This window comes from Periplaneta americana, chromosome 4 (assembly GCF_040183065.1).
Source record: "Periplaneta americana isolate PAMFEO1 chromosome 4, P.americana_PAMFEO1_priV1, whole genome shotgun sequence".
NCBI classification, from domain to species: domain Eukaryota; kingdom Metazoa; phylum Arthropoda; class Insecta; order Blattodea; family Blattidae; genus Periplaneta; species Periplaneta americana.
In genome coordinates, this window is record NC_091120.1 from 175,000,932 (window position 1) to 175,015,112 (window position 14,181).

The 14,181-nt window shown below is 36.2% G+C and overlaps 1 protein-coding gene across 1 annotated transcript in view; it reads left to right on the top strand.

The window, feature by feature from the left end:
- LOC138698450 (dynein axonemal heavy chain 1-like) overlaps positions 1-14,181 on the top strand; it is a 629,600-nt gene that overhangs the window by 492,626 nt on the left and 122,793 nt on the right. The window contains exon 12 of the mRNA XM_069824385.1: positions 5,263-5,393. Coding sequence (XP_069680486.1) covers positions 5,263-5,393 — 131 coding nt within the window. The remainder of the gene's footprint in view (positions 1-5,262; positions 5,394-14,181) is intronic.

Here is a 14,181-nt window from a genome sequence, read left to right on the forward strand (position 1 = left end):
CCAATTGCCAGTTTCGTCCTTCGTACTAGTAACTCATGTTGAAATAATTCTGTAACTACTCTATAAAAGAGTACCTTACGTACTGTAAATTCAATCTTCACTTCTGCCCGACCCGCACAGATAAAATTACTCAGACATGCTATCTATTGTCCGTCCAAGTGGTTATGCCGCAGGATCGTAGAAAGAGGGGAAATCACGTGACAGTTAATTACTTAACGAGGCCCTTTTATTTAAGTTATTTTAAATAGCTGTATAATATTACGTAAACGTCCAATTCCTAACAGAAATTAATGTTTTCAGAAAAGATCTAAGACAGCCCAGCTTTTACAGAGGGGGGAGCAGAAGCAGGTGGTGGAAATCGGGATGCGACGTAGGTAAACGGACACCTGTGCGAAAATATAATTCAATATTGAAAGCTCTTTCGTCACTGGAAAACGCGAACATATTTCTGGAACGTACTATAGTCACTAACTCAGTGCTGTTTACTACATGCGGCCTTGATTCTGTGTGGAGGACAGTTCATTAGTAGAAGGGGTGGGAGTGAAGTACATTCAAAAACTCAGGTACAATAAAAATTGAAGTAAAAATAAAATGATGTCCCTGTAGTAATAATGTATCATACTGGTTGAGTGGAAGAGAAGGCCGAATGGCCTTAACTCTGCCGGTTAAAATAAACCATTATTATTATTATTATTATTATTATTATTATTATTATTATTATTATTATTATTATTATTATTATTATAAATTGATCTTGAAAGTTGCTTGGTTGTTGTTCAGCATTTAATTTTTCGTGTGAAGGGCTAATCTGACTAAACAATGTGATTCCTGTACAGCCTATGACATAGAATGGCTAGAGTGTCGGCTTTCCACGCTGTAATCCAGGTTCGAATCCCGGCGGGTCCAAGTGGAATTTGTAGTGGGAAAATAATGTGTTTGGTATCGGATCCCACCATTGCTCCAATAAGCAGGAGGTTTTCTCCAACCGTAAGGCGAATGTCAGGTAATCTATGACGAATCCTCAGCTCCATCTCGCTAAATACTGTCTCGCTATTACCAATTCTAATAGATGAGACAGCGTCGTTAAATAGCCAAGTAAACAATCATGATCATGCCCATAGATGGGGACACTTGGGTGGATGACGGAAATAAAGTTTCTGGCTTTAGATTAAAAAAAAATACCGAGTCTCCGAGAATAAATGGTGGCGTTTCATGAGGTTACTGTGAAGTATGTACTATGTGTAATGATTTGAAAATACTTTTATTTAATTCATTATGGTAACTCAAAAAGATTCCTTTCATCTGATTTTATTTTGTATCATCGTTGTCGTCGTAATAAATTCAATGATATTAAATTTGTGATTTCTCTTGTTTTTTTCAGTAACGCAAAAGTGTTCATGTGTTTTTTTTTTAATTTACTCATTTTTGTCATAATGAAATCATTGTTATTAAGTTTATATGCTGAAATAAATGCGAATAGAATCGAACAGTAGCAGCCACGGTGATCTAGTGGCTAGAATACTGGACTTATCCTGTGGAACCGGGTTTGATTCAGTATCCTCGTTTTGTGTTGGTCAAGACCGTGGTCCAGGTAACACAGGACTTTTCACAAATCTTTATCATCTCACCTCATCGCGGGTGTAGCGTAGACCAGCCTCTTATGGCGCACCCTGGCCAACAACTCTGTCGGTAAATAAAAGTGGTCTAAACAACTGGCTTCATATGAGTGAATGACGAACACTCAAGCACACGTCAATAGGCCTTGTTAAAAAAAAAAAGAATCGTACAGTTCTACATTAGGAAGCCTTAAAAGTCCATTACACGCCTAAATCGACTTTGTATGACGTCGAGCGGAAGCGATTGAAGTTACATTCTTACAAAATTCAACTGTTACATGCATTCAATCCACACTACAAGATGCGTAGGGTTGAATCTTGTACAATAAACTGATGATGAACCAGGATTTCTAGATAAGATCCTCTTCTCGGATGAGGTGAGATTACTAGGGAACGAAGTCTGGACACCAGAACATTGCCTAGAGGAGGCTACATGTTTAAGGAATACTGGCTATAGGATGACGTTAGTTTCTTACTTTACTGATGTATGCACAATGAAAGACGTCGCGTGAAGGGAGCTCTGTTCATTGGAAGTTTAATGAATTCGGGTTGTGTATTGTTTAAAGCATTATAATATTGTTTCGACATAGCACGTCTATTTTCTGTTTGAGAAGTAAACTATTCGTAAGGAGTTAAATTGTGACCTAGCAAAGGTACGCAAATAAAATCTGCAAATTTGCCTGTGCTTGTAAAAGACTTCGGAGATGATTATTTTTCAGTGAATGACGAAAATATATTATGATGTAAAGTATGCAAGTTAGACATAAAAGTTAATAAGCTTCATGATATACAAAAAACATGGTCACTCTAAAAAAGACATCGAATATCTGGAATTGTTCAGTGAATCGATTTCGGATCAGTCCATTTTTATTATGACTTGTTCTGATGCTGACATATGCAAATATTCCGTTCCATAAACATGAGAATACACATCGGTCGGTATACGTTTAAAAAATTGCCTACTCCATCAACCATACGTACACAATACCTACCCTCGCCAGATCTCGCCCGCCTCCTCATGTGTACCTTCCATAAGATGTGTACAATTAGTCCAAAAGTACTATAGTCTGTCCCAGGTATCTGTGGAGTAGAAAGACGAAACAAGACCTCTGCGCAAGTAGTATGTGGGAGGGCTAGGGCCAATGACTCCTCTTGGGATAGGCATTGCTTGAGCGAAGCGAGCATTTACCCCTTAGCGGTCACGAGCTGATGCTGCCCGCATTACACTCCAGCACAGATGGACTCCGCCCCCATATGCACGAAGTTACTCCACAGATTCCAGAGACGGACCATAGGTTCCGGACTCATTAACAGACATTCTATTATGGAACTGTGAGTTCATTGTATTCGGCATATTCAGACAAATTTAACGCCATTTAAACTGCACTGTGAGATGTTTGTGATGTTTATGTGTGGCACTAATTGTAAGTAACAACTGTGTATGGAATAGGAATTCATTCCTATAGTCTTTTATGTTAATGATTCCGTGTATTGGGCTAAGAATTCGCTCTCTAGTCGCTACACGAAAATAGATTGGATGACATTGACTTGCTACATATATACACAAACATTGCATTCGAGTTCGTCTTTTTTTTCCTGGCTAATTTAATTTAATTTAATTTCTTCCTGTAACCACTACAGGTTGCCGTCGACAAAGAGTACCATGATACAATAGAGTAAAAGCCTTGAGGCTTAGTGATAAATTGTTGTTAGAGTGAAAAAGAAAGAATTTGAATTATATTGAAACACATTATGTTAAACGAAGTAGCGTCAAGGAGATGCGAATTAGTCATGGTCCATATGTATGATGCCTGAAAATAGCTATTGAGCCTTTGAGTGCTGCAATTGTTAGATCTCTTAAAATACTTTTATGCAAGCCAAAAGATTTACAGAAGTCGACTAGGAACCGGGGTATGGTCCCACGGGCTCCTATCATTAGTCCCGTAATGACGATGGATTCCAGATGGTATTTGTCCTTATAAAAACTGATGGAAGGTTCATATATAGGGTATTCCTTTTTTCCTCGTGTACTTCTTCTGGCTGGTGTTCGTGCGGTTCGAATCTCACAGTAGGGTCTATGATGTAACCTTCAAATTGCTTATGCTTATTTAAATTGTGTTAACTCTCGCTAAGTGGTTTTACATTTTATTTTAACTGTCTTAATATTTATTTCATTATTGTCACTGTTTTTGTTTTATTATTATTATTAGTATTATTATTATTATTATTATTATTATTATTATTATTATTATTAATGAATTAATTTCTATTACTATCTTTGTATCATCTCCGTCACGGTTATTCTATTATTATTATTATTATTATTATTATTATTATTATTATTATATTATTTCTATTATCAACATTATTATTGATCTCTGTAAAATTTATGTAGACTACTGGACTGTACCCGAGCACGAGCATATGCTCATTTTGGGTATCAATTCATATGTATCATTTCAAATGTAATTCATTCATTCATTTATTTTATTCCATAGATCTTACATGAGCAATGAAGCTTTAAGATGTGGAACATGTCAACATTTTACAATATTACAATTACAATTTTTACAAATTTTTATACTTTTACAATTTAGTAATTTTCTACAATTTTTACAATTTTGTACAATTTTTTACATTTTTTTACATTTTTTTACATTTTGGCGAGATGTAGTGAGATGAGATGAGGTCCGAGGATTCGCCAAAATATTACCCGGCATTTGCCTTTTCGGTGGGGGAAACCTCGGAAAAACCCAACCAGGTAATCAAATCAAAGGGGGTAATCAAATCAAAGGGGTTGATGTCAAGGACTCGCCATAGACCATCCGGCTTCAGTCCCACGGCTGGGGAAAACCTCCGAAGAAACCAAAGTCCAAAGGGGGGTCCAACCCAAGCCCGAACGCAGCTCCGGATCAGCAGCCCAGCGAGTCTGTCGACTGACCAACATCGATGGCTCTACTAAAAGTATACAATACATAGCCAATCAGATTATTAAATTTACAAACGCAAACGATCATTCATAAGTTGAGCTATATTATAATACAAAACAATTTAATTAAATTTAAGGCATAAACAATTCAACCAGTTGTGATATACAGAAATTGATAATACATATCATGCAAACTACTTCAAATTACAAACACAAACAATTTATCAGTAGAGCTATATAGATTACTATTCAATTTAAAGCATATACAATTCATCGGCCAAATCTATACAAATATATACAATACAAAGTAGCATACTTTCATTAAGCTATACAAATTTGTGCAATTAATATCAAGTAAATTAATTCAATTTATAATCATAAACAATTCATCAGTTGAGCTATACATATTACCATTCAATTTACAGTAGGTCTGTATACAATATTGTGAATAAATTAGAATTAGAATTAGAATTAGAAAAATAACAAAAATGCAACCGTTCCAAACATAATCATGAAATAACACTCCATTTTTAATAATGAACTGGTCCTTTATTTTCATGTAAGTGTGATTTTTTGTGAAGTTTAAGGCATTCGGAAAGTAGAGACTAGAGATATTAACTGATCGTTAATGTCATATTATGTAGTGCGTTCTAGATATTGTGTCACCTCTTGGTCACATTTATTATTGACGTTTTTCCTATCATTTCTCAATTCTAGGTCTTGATAAACTGCTCAGCACAGCTGAAGAAGTTAAAGTTCTGCAGAAGGATCTCGCAGCTATGAAGCCGGAGCTGGAGATAGCTACAGAGAACGCGATCTCCATGCTCCAGTCAATCGAAGTCGATCGCGTAAGTAACCATCATTCCTTTACTTTAAACTAGAACTTCCAACTATGAACACAATAATGCGTACAGTAGTGGCAAAAAAACCGGACCGACTTTCGTAGCTTATTTCAGAGCCTTGTTCACAGTGACAGCACGATAGACTGGTAACTAAGACTTTCGTGGTTATAATCCTGCCTGGGAAGGAAACGTTTTTTGTTCCTTATTCAAATTTATTCCCAATATTTTTTGATTGCAGCGATATTTTATTACTTAATTAACGTATTATTCCCAGAACATGACTTTTAGCAGCTTATTTTCTAATGACTTTCGAAATGGGCTACGTTAGCAGTCGAAACTACAACAATTCCAATAGATTAGTCGCTATCTTGTGAATGCGGGCGTGGCATGCGCAGTGGCTCATTTCGGGGACTTCAATTATTCCGTCGGTCCGGTTTTTTACCACTACTGTACATATCAGGGATGCACTCAAGGGGGAGAGGTTAATCCCCTTGAACTTTTAAAAATTTCATATTTAGATTTTAATTTTTTTATCCATAATCATTTTCCCATCTCTAATTTTTAACCGTCAGAGTAACAAAATCTACATCGACATAAGGCATAGTCTTCCTACCCCTCCTTCAATATAATCCCTGTACTTGGTGCTGCGGCACGTTCCAATTAAAACAATGCTACCTTTATTATAGAAACCTACCGCCTAGTACCGACCTTCTAATAAAATGGAGCCGACACAGTATGAAATTTAACTTGTTGCGAAACATATTGAAAAGGTTGTTTTGACAGTTGTGCAGTGTAGATGATGTTAAATATTGTGCGTTGTTGATTTAAGCTCATTTTAAGGGCGGTATTCACCCGTTCGTTAGTTTGAGTTCTCACTTCTGTGAAACGTTCGTTTAATGTTTTATGCATTTGATATTTCATATTTTAATAATAGTAATAATAATAATAATAATAATAATAATACACAACTTTAAAATACCGATAATATAAATTGTAAACCACCCCTTGACAAAACTCTGCGTACGCCACTGGTATGTATAAAAAAGTAAATCCATGACGTTAAAGCCCTGAAGGGCCAAGACCGACCAGCCGGCTGCTGGCCTCATGTCCACATGCCGAAGCAGAGGTGCAAGTGCGGTCAACAAGAAAAGGCAGTGGATCATTTGATATATGAGTGTTCTTTACTCAACAGTGAAAGGGATGCATTAAAACTAAACACTAGACTAAAAGGAGGTCAGTGGCCGATAAGTAACTGTGATCTCGTCAAGGTCTACTTGAAAGAATTTATAACATTTGTTACCAGAATCGACTTTGACAAACTTTAAGGCAAAATGACAATATTGGTTCTTATTATAACTAGAGGAATTGTAATGAAAATTGTAATCCAAATAGTTAATTCGTAATCCTAATCGAAATTGTAATTCAAAGAGTTTAAAATAGTTAAAGAATTGTATGTAGTGTTACTATGTAACGGAGCATAGAGTATAATAAAAAAATGCATACATACATACATACATACATACATACATACATACATACATACATACATACATACATACATACATACATACATACGTCGACCTGGTTGGCGAGTTGGTATAGCGCTGGCAGAGGTTGCGGGTTCGATTCCGGGCCAGGTCGATGGCATTTAAGTGTGCTTAAATGCGACAGGCTCATGTCAGTAGATTTACTGGCATGTAAAAGAACTCCTGCGGGACAAAATTCCGGCACATCCGGCGACGCTGATATAACCTCTGCAGTTGCGAGCGTCGTTAAATAAAACATAATATATAAATATACATACATACATACATACATACATACATACATACATACATACATACATACATACATACATACATACATACATACAGTACATGGGCCTACTGTACATTCGTGTGAATACATAGATGCATATACAGGGACATCATTTTATTTTTACTTCAATTTTTATTGTACCTGAGTTTTTGAATGTACTTCACTCCCACCCCTTCTACTAAGGAAGTTCCAACTCCACACAGAACCAAGACCGCAGATAGTAAGCAGTACTGAGTTACTGAGTATAGTACGTTCCAGAAATATGTTCGCGTTTTCCAGTGACGAAAGAGCTTTCAATATTGAATCATATTTTCGCATAGGTACTGTCCGTTTGCCTACGTCGCATCCCGATTTCCCCCACCTGCTTCTGCTCCCCCCTCTGTAAAAGCTGGGCTGTCTTAGCTCTTTTCTGACAACATTAATTTCTCTTAGGAATTGGACATTTACGTAATATTATACAGCTGTTTAATTTAACTTAAATAAAAGGGCCTAGGAATTGGACGTTTACGTAATATTATACAGCTGTTTAATTTAACTTAAATAAAAGGGCCTCGTTAAGTAATTAACTGTCACGTGATTTCCTCCCTTTCTATAATCCTGCGGCATAACCACTTGGACGGACAGTAGATAGCATGTCTGAGTAATTTTATATTTTCGGGTCGGGCAGAAGTGAAGATTGAATTTACAGTAGCCTACGTAGAGTAGGTACAGAATTATTTCAACATGAGTTACTAGTACAAAGGACGAAACTAGCAATTGTAATTAGATGCAATAGTCTATAGTGCGATAATATGCACAAAAGAACTGAAGCCTGTATCGAAATGAACGGCCACCATTTTCAAAATTGTGTTTAAATATTCATATTATGATTATTTTTCAATTTAACTTCTTTCTCTATATTGTACGCCAATGTGCTGTAGACTGTATAATATACACTGCATAATGAATATGTTCGCATGGATAACTCACTTCGTGAGTAAAAACACTTATTCTTAATACAATACTGTACTTTGATTAAAGAAAAACCTAATGAAAATGATCAAACTCAAAATCGCGATATTTCCTAGTTTACGTAAATGGATGAATTACTTTTCTTCCTTCCTATACCTAGTAGAGTGATTTGTGTTTTAGGCTAGTATCATCGAACTCCAGTCTTGGAGGGGGAAGCAAGCGGTGTTTCCGGTTCTCTAAAGGTATAGCCAGGTTAATATTAAAAATGTTAGTAAAAATAAAATGATGTCCCTGTATAAATTTGTATTCATACGTACACTCACGAAAACATAAAATGGCCGGCCGTGTTTTTTAATTGAGCCACAAAAGGTACAATTGTCGGCATAAATTCAACATGCATGTATAGCACAATAATACATTTAAAACTAAGCTCTCATAGAATCAACCGAAGTCTTCTGAGGGGAACTTAATCATATGGAAGACGGTCATTTTTTTACTTAGCATATGAAAGACGGCCTTTTTTTTATCTAAGATTATACATACCCTGCATAACATGTATTACATACGTACAGAACAAAACACGTAACATCCATGCTTTATGGAGAAATTTTACTGAAGATTGGTATTGTAAAATTAATTAATGTTCCAATTGCTTTCACAAGAGTCTTCGAGTCTGTCTTCCATGCAGAGTCTATCCGAAAGTCTTCGCTCCTTCTTCTCAAGTGCCTCAATCGCTAGAAGTTCGATTAACAGTAATCAATCACTCTCAGCTACGATACTTGAAAATTTATCTTCCATCGTCTCTGAGCTTACGCGGCATTATATTCAGGTAGAAAATAAAAGAGAAAAACTTAAGCGCGTGAGAATAAATGGTTCGGTAACCTAACTAAAGCTTGCCTTTCTTCTCGTGTTAATATGCATAGGCTACAGTCAATCAAAAAACATTTTTGAACAGCAGCGCCGCTCTGAACAGGGTAGCTCTACAGTCTAATATATAGTCACGAAGCTCAATACGTAGTAAATATGCATCCATAGATAGTTGCTAGCCACTAGGATCGCTAATATCGTCTCATTACAGACAATGCGAAATAGTACCGGCACAATCTTTGGTTCCTAGCACTCTCACAACTCAAGCTTCGTGACTGTATATACTAGACTGTGGTAGCTCGTTATTATAGAATCGACAACTCTGAGAAGATGGAAGAGGGTTGATTTCATTATTTCCGCACAGAAAATCTTCGCGGTTGACTCGTCATATTGGATATAGATATTTCGTTTATACTTTTTTTATTAGATGGATTGCCAAATAGATCGATCCTTTTGAGTGTAACTAATTTAATAAAAACAAATATTATTTTCCTGCTTAAATTTTATTTTATGTTGAAGGTTACCGTCTTACAAAGGGTATTGCTGCAGGGCAAAGGTGTGGGTAAGCTGGCCCTTGCTATTTGCTAAGGGTAAAGATACGAGCTGGACATGCAATTGTGTGTCAGATTTAAGCATTTGACACAGAAAATTAAGAAGCATGAGGAATCTGTTACTCTTGGAAGAACAGAAATTAGGCAAGAGCTTAGCTCAGCTTTCATGCAGAATATTCAAAGACAGAATGATAACGTAAGGAAAAATCGCTATGTTCTTTCAAAGATAATTGATCATCGTCGTCATCATCATCATCATCATCAGGCTCAATTTAAGGCAATTATCTACTTTAAAGAAATATAGTAATTTTTTTACTTTTTTTTTTTCAGATATGAGATATTGTTTGAATTCTTGGTAAACTATGTAATATTATAAAAGTAGTAAGACCCTTGTCAGTTTAGGCACGAACCGCCACTGATTTTGACCAATAAAACGATACGGAACGACGTGTTTCAATCAATCATGGCTGCTTACATAGCCTTCTTCAGTTACAGTCCGGAGACATAAGTCGGCAACGTTGTAATTAACTGTCAAACGGAGGCCTAAAGTCCATAACATGTGTTGGTGCTAATGCCGATTTTCAATGTAAATTAATGTTACAATGTAACTGTGTGTCGATGGAATTATGTTCGCGGTCGTACCAAACGTTAATTGTTGATGTATTATAAACTAAGTGCGTGTTGGCGATAAAAACAAGACAAGAAATGAAAATATTGCTGCAGTCTTTAACAATTTTTACGGGTATTATTAATGAAAAAGTGATTGACACTTCTTATAAATATTAAATATTGTATAAACTACATTTTTATAGTCTTACTTGTGGCTTGTGGTGTATCAGAATTCGGACCAAATTGTTGGGTCTCGCCTGCTATATCAATAAAGTTACGCCGTTGATATTCAAGTTCATTGTAAACAGCTGTTTTGTGATCCCATAAATGTTGCAGTTTTGTTGAAGATTCGGAATGCCTGCTGTATGTCAGAACTACCTATAATTTGTAGATGCATATGGGTATAATCACTTTTTTGATTTTCAAGGTTTGTTTATTAATATTATTTCTTTTGTAATAAATTAGTTATAAATATGTTTCTTTTCACTTCGTATTTACAGGATTTAAAGTTCACCTTGTTTACGCTAATTGTTTTGTTACGTATTATGTTGAAGGTACGTTTCTTCATTTTTTCATAGATCTTTATACTTGGCCTTGGTCTATTTAAAATTATATATTAAAAAGTAAATTATAACAAATAATTTAGGATAACAGTATTGTTATGGTGACTGGCGAGGTTCAAACTACAACTGGCTTCCTGAGCATCTGAAATATTTATAGAAAAGCGCGACAGATAATCACATGAAATTAAAATGTATGTTATATCCCTGACCTTTCACGTCAGAGAAACAACATAAAGCTGCAAAACATTGTCAATTTACTAGCCACGCAATGGTTAATTGATTGGAATAGGGTATTTCGAAAGTACGTCGTTATTTTATTTACAGTATTTTTGTTACAAGTAACATTTCTTTAAATATTTATTTATTTTCCCTTGTACCATCAATAAAAACACGTACTGTATGCTTTTAATTTTTTTAAGTTATAAGTGCTGTATGCAACGCGGTATTCTGAAACTCAAATAAAATACCATTTCGGATTCCGTAATAAATTACGTAGGCTACATCAATACACTGAATATTGATAATATGCACTTAGTTTCGTATTAATTAATGTCGAAAATGTACATGTGACAACGAAATCAAAGCACTAAAACGTCAAACGTCATGCCTTTATTTCGCCTCCGTCCGCCTCCACTCAGCGTTGCCAAATCTACCCATACTCTGGCTTGTAACTGAAGATGGCTCTGCTGCTTATCCTACAATTGTTATCACTTTCCTAGCATTTGTTTTTTATCATCTCCATAGCATCTGTTTGTTTTTATCATCTCCCTAGCATTTCTTTCTTTGTTTGCCAACATTGTACTTTCAATAATTTTGTATTTTTTAAAATGATTCATGTTTACATTATCATTCTTCATTAAAATTCTTCTATCATTTATATTGTTTAGGTTATGTTATAGCTTCTGCTGTATGAGATTATGGATGGTCACGTATCAGAGATTCTTTAATATACAGTATATTGATACAATTTAAGTGGAATGAAACTGTTTTAATAACAATGAAACTGAATCAACAAAGCCTTCTTGACTAGTAATCCATAGAGTTCAATGAAGATTTTATAGTTGGCACAACTAGTAACAAGAGAACAGCTGGTCATAACGCACTACTGCCATCTAGCGGCATATTTGTAATGATGAGATGGTACAATAATGCATTTTCACGATAGTTTAGTATTTTAGTATAAGTAAATTAATATTTTATTGTATTAGAGGGCTTTATTTCTTCTAATCTTGATATACTTTCTTCTAATCGTATAATAGTCAATTAAATTCCAATCGAGTTTTTATTTTCTCTAGATAAATCAAAATCTATAGTGAGATTACTGTGGACAAAATAATAAACTGTAACAACAGACGGAGTTGAGAACAATAATAATTGTATTCATTCAAGATACAATATTTAAAATATAATTTCTCTTTGGATATGAAATATAATTTACAAAACAAGTTGTGAAGTATTAGTATTTACCTGGACACATCAAACAGCAATATGCCAACTGACGGTGCGTCTAGCGAATAGGAATCATACAGAATGGACACTGAGCGAATTTTCCTATTCTTTTTTTCTGTGTTCATGCGCTCCGTCGGCGTTTAGTTACACTTTCAAGCGCTAGAGGTTAGTGTAATCGAGCACACTCTCGATAATAATTTAATATAAGAGTTGAGACACAGGTTCCAAACATAGCCTACCTTGTTTTCTATTAAACACAATCCAAGTCACACAGAGTTTGTGTGCACTCAAAGTTGGATTCCTGGCCCCTTGTCAGCCCACTTGATTTGTGTGGATATAAAGAGAAAAATTTGGACTGTGTCGGGTGTAGTTCCTGGGTAGCTTAGTCGGTGGAGCATTCGTGCGCTAAGCGAAGTGTCCCGGGATCGATACCTGGCCCCGGAACAATTTTTCCCTTGAAATTATTCAAGTCTGCTTCACAGGAAGCTACATATACCTGAAAGCCAGATTAGCAAGATATTTAAAATGTTGATACCTTTTTGACTGATATTCAGTAGTTAAGTTCACTTATTTGTTATTCTTTTATTCATTCGGACAAGAGCATCAACATGTTGAATTAAACTTGGCGTGATAGCCTTGAGCGCTTGCCCTGGACGTGGATTGTCCTGTGGAGATGTTCGGCCCGAACGGAACCGCACATAACAGTCCTTCACAGCTGATTTCCCTGGGCATGTCTCTCCATATAGGCATGTCCCATCTGCGATGGCTGTCAGCAGGTGTAATCCCTTCTACAGCCAAACAAATCGGTATAGACTGTATCGGAAAGACAGGAACGCATTTAATACTTGAATACGTCACTGGTAGAATTACTGTTAATGTATACGTCAAAAGTGACAATCAAAATAGGCTATCTTCTTTCCAGATATCCTGAAAACCCGGTATATCGTTGCTGTGCAGGGACTCCTGGGATTAGCCATCTTGTTAGCTTTAAGAGTAAACATGTCTGTTGTTAAGGTAACCATCGTGCTCTATCGTTTGCTACATATTACTTTCCCACTTTCTAAGCATACTCGTACGCCTCTATGTTGTGAGTTTTCTCGTTTCACTCAACTTCGCTCTCGAATTTTTCCTATTTAACTTGTCGACTACTAATTGTTATTCAATTGAGATTGTAGTCTGGTTTGTTATGAAACGTTTAACACCACTGTGAACGTTCTAATTCATGCCTCAAATTTCCCCTCTCGTGAATCGCTAGATAACGTCACCCTCTCCAACTCAAGGTCACATTTAGATCGCGTCGGGGAACAACCTCTCTCAGAGAGCTTAGCCTCTCCTGCTGCCTTAGTTGCTGTTGTATGTAGGTACTCATATTGATTGCTCTGTTTACACTACGAGTTCCCCGTCCCTGCACTAGATACATTGATTCTTCGTCTGTGGTTCATCGTTTACTTAATTGAAATATGTGATGTAATTTAGAAATTAAAAGCACGCACAAAACTGACCTGAAAATTTGTCGATCGATTTTATGGGATGGCATGCTATTACTTACTGGCTTTTAAGGAACCCGGAGGTTCATTGCCGCCCTCACATAAGCCCGCCATTGGTCCCTATCCTGAGCAAGATTAATCCAGTCTCTATCATCATATCCCACCTCCCTCAAATCCATTTTAATATTATCCTCCCATCTACGTCTCGGCTTCCCGAAAGGTCTTTTCCCCTCTGGCCTCCCAACTAACACTCTATATGTATTTCTGGATTCGTCCATACGTGCTACATGCCCTGCCCATCTCAAACGTCTGGATTTAATGTTCCTAATTGTGTCAGGTGAAGAATACAATGCGTGCAGCTCTGCGTTGTGTAACTTTTTCCATTCTCCTGTAACTTATTGTTAGGTTTCGTAACAAGCTGCTTTTTACGGTGATGGGTTGTTAGCCCTTCGCCCAACCCCCAAGCTGGAGGACCACCCCTTATCGGCTGTCCACGACT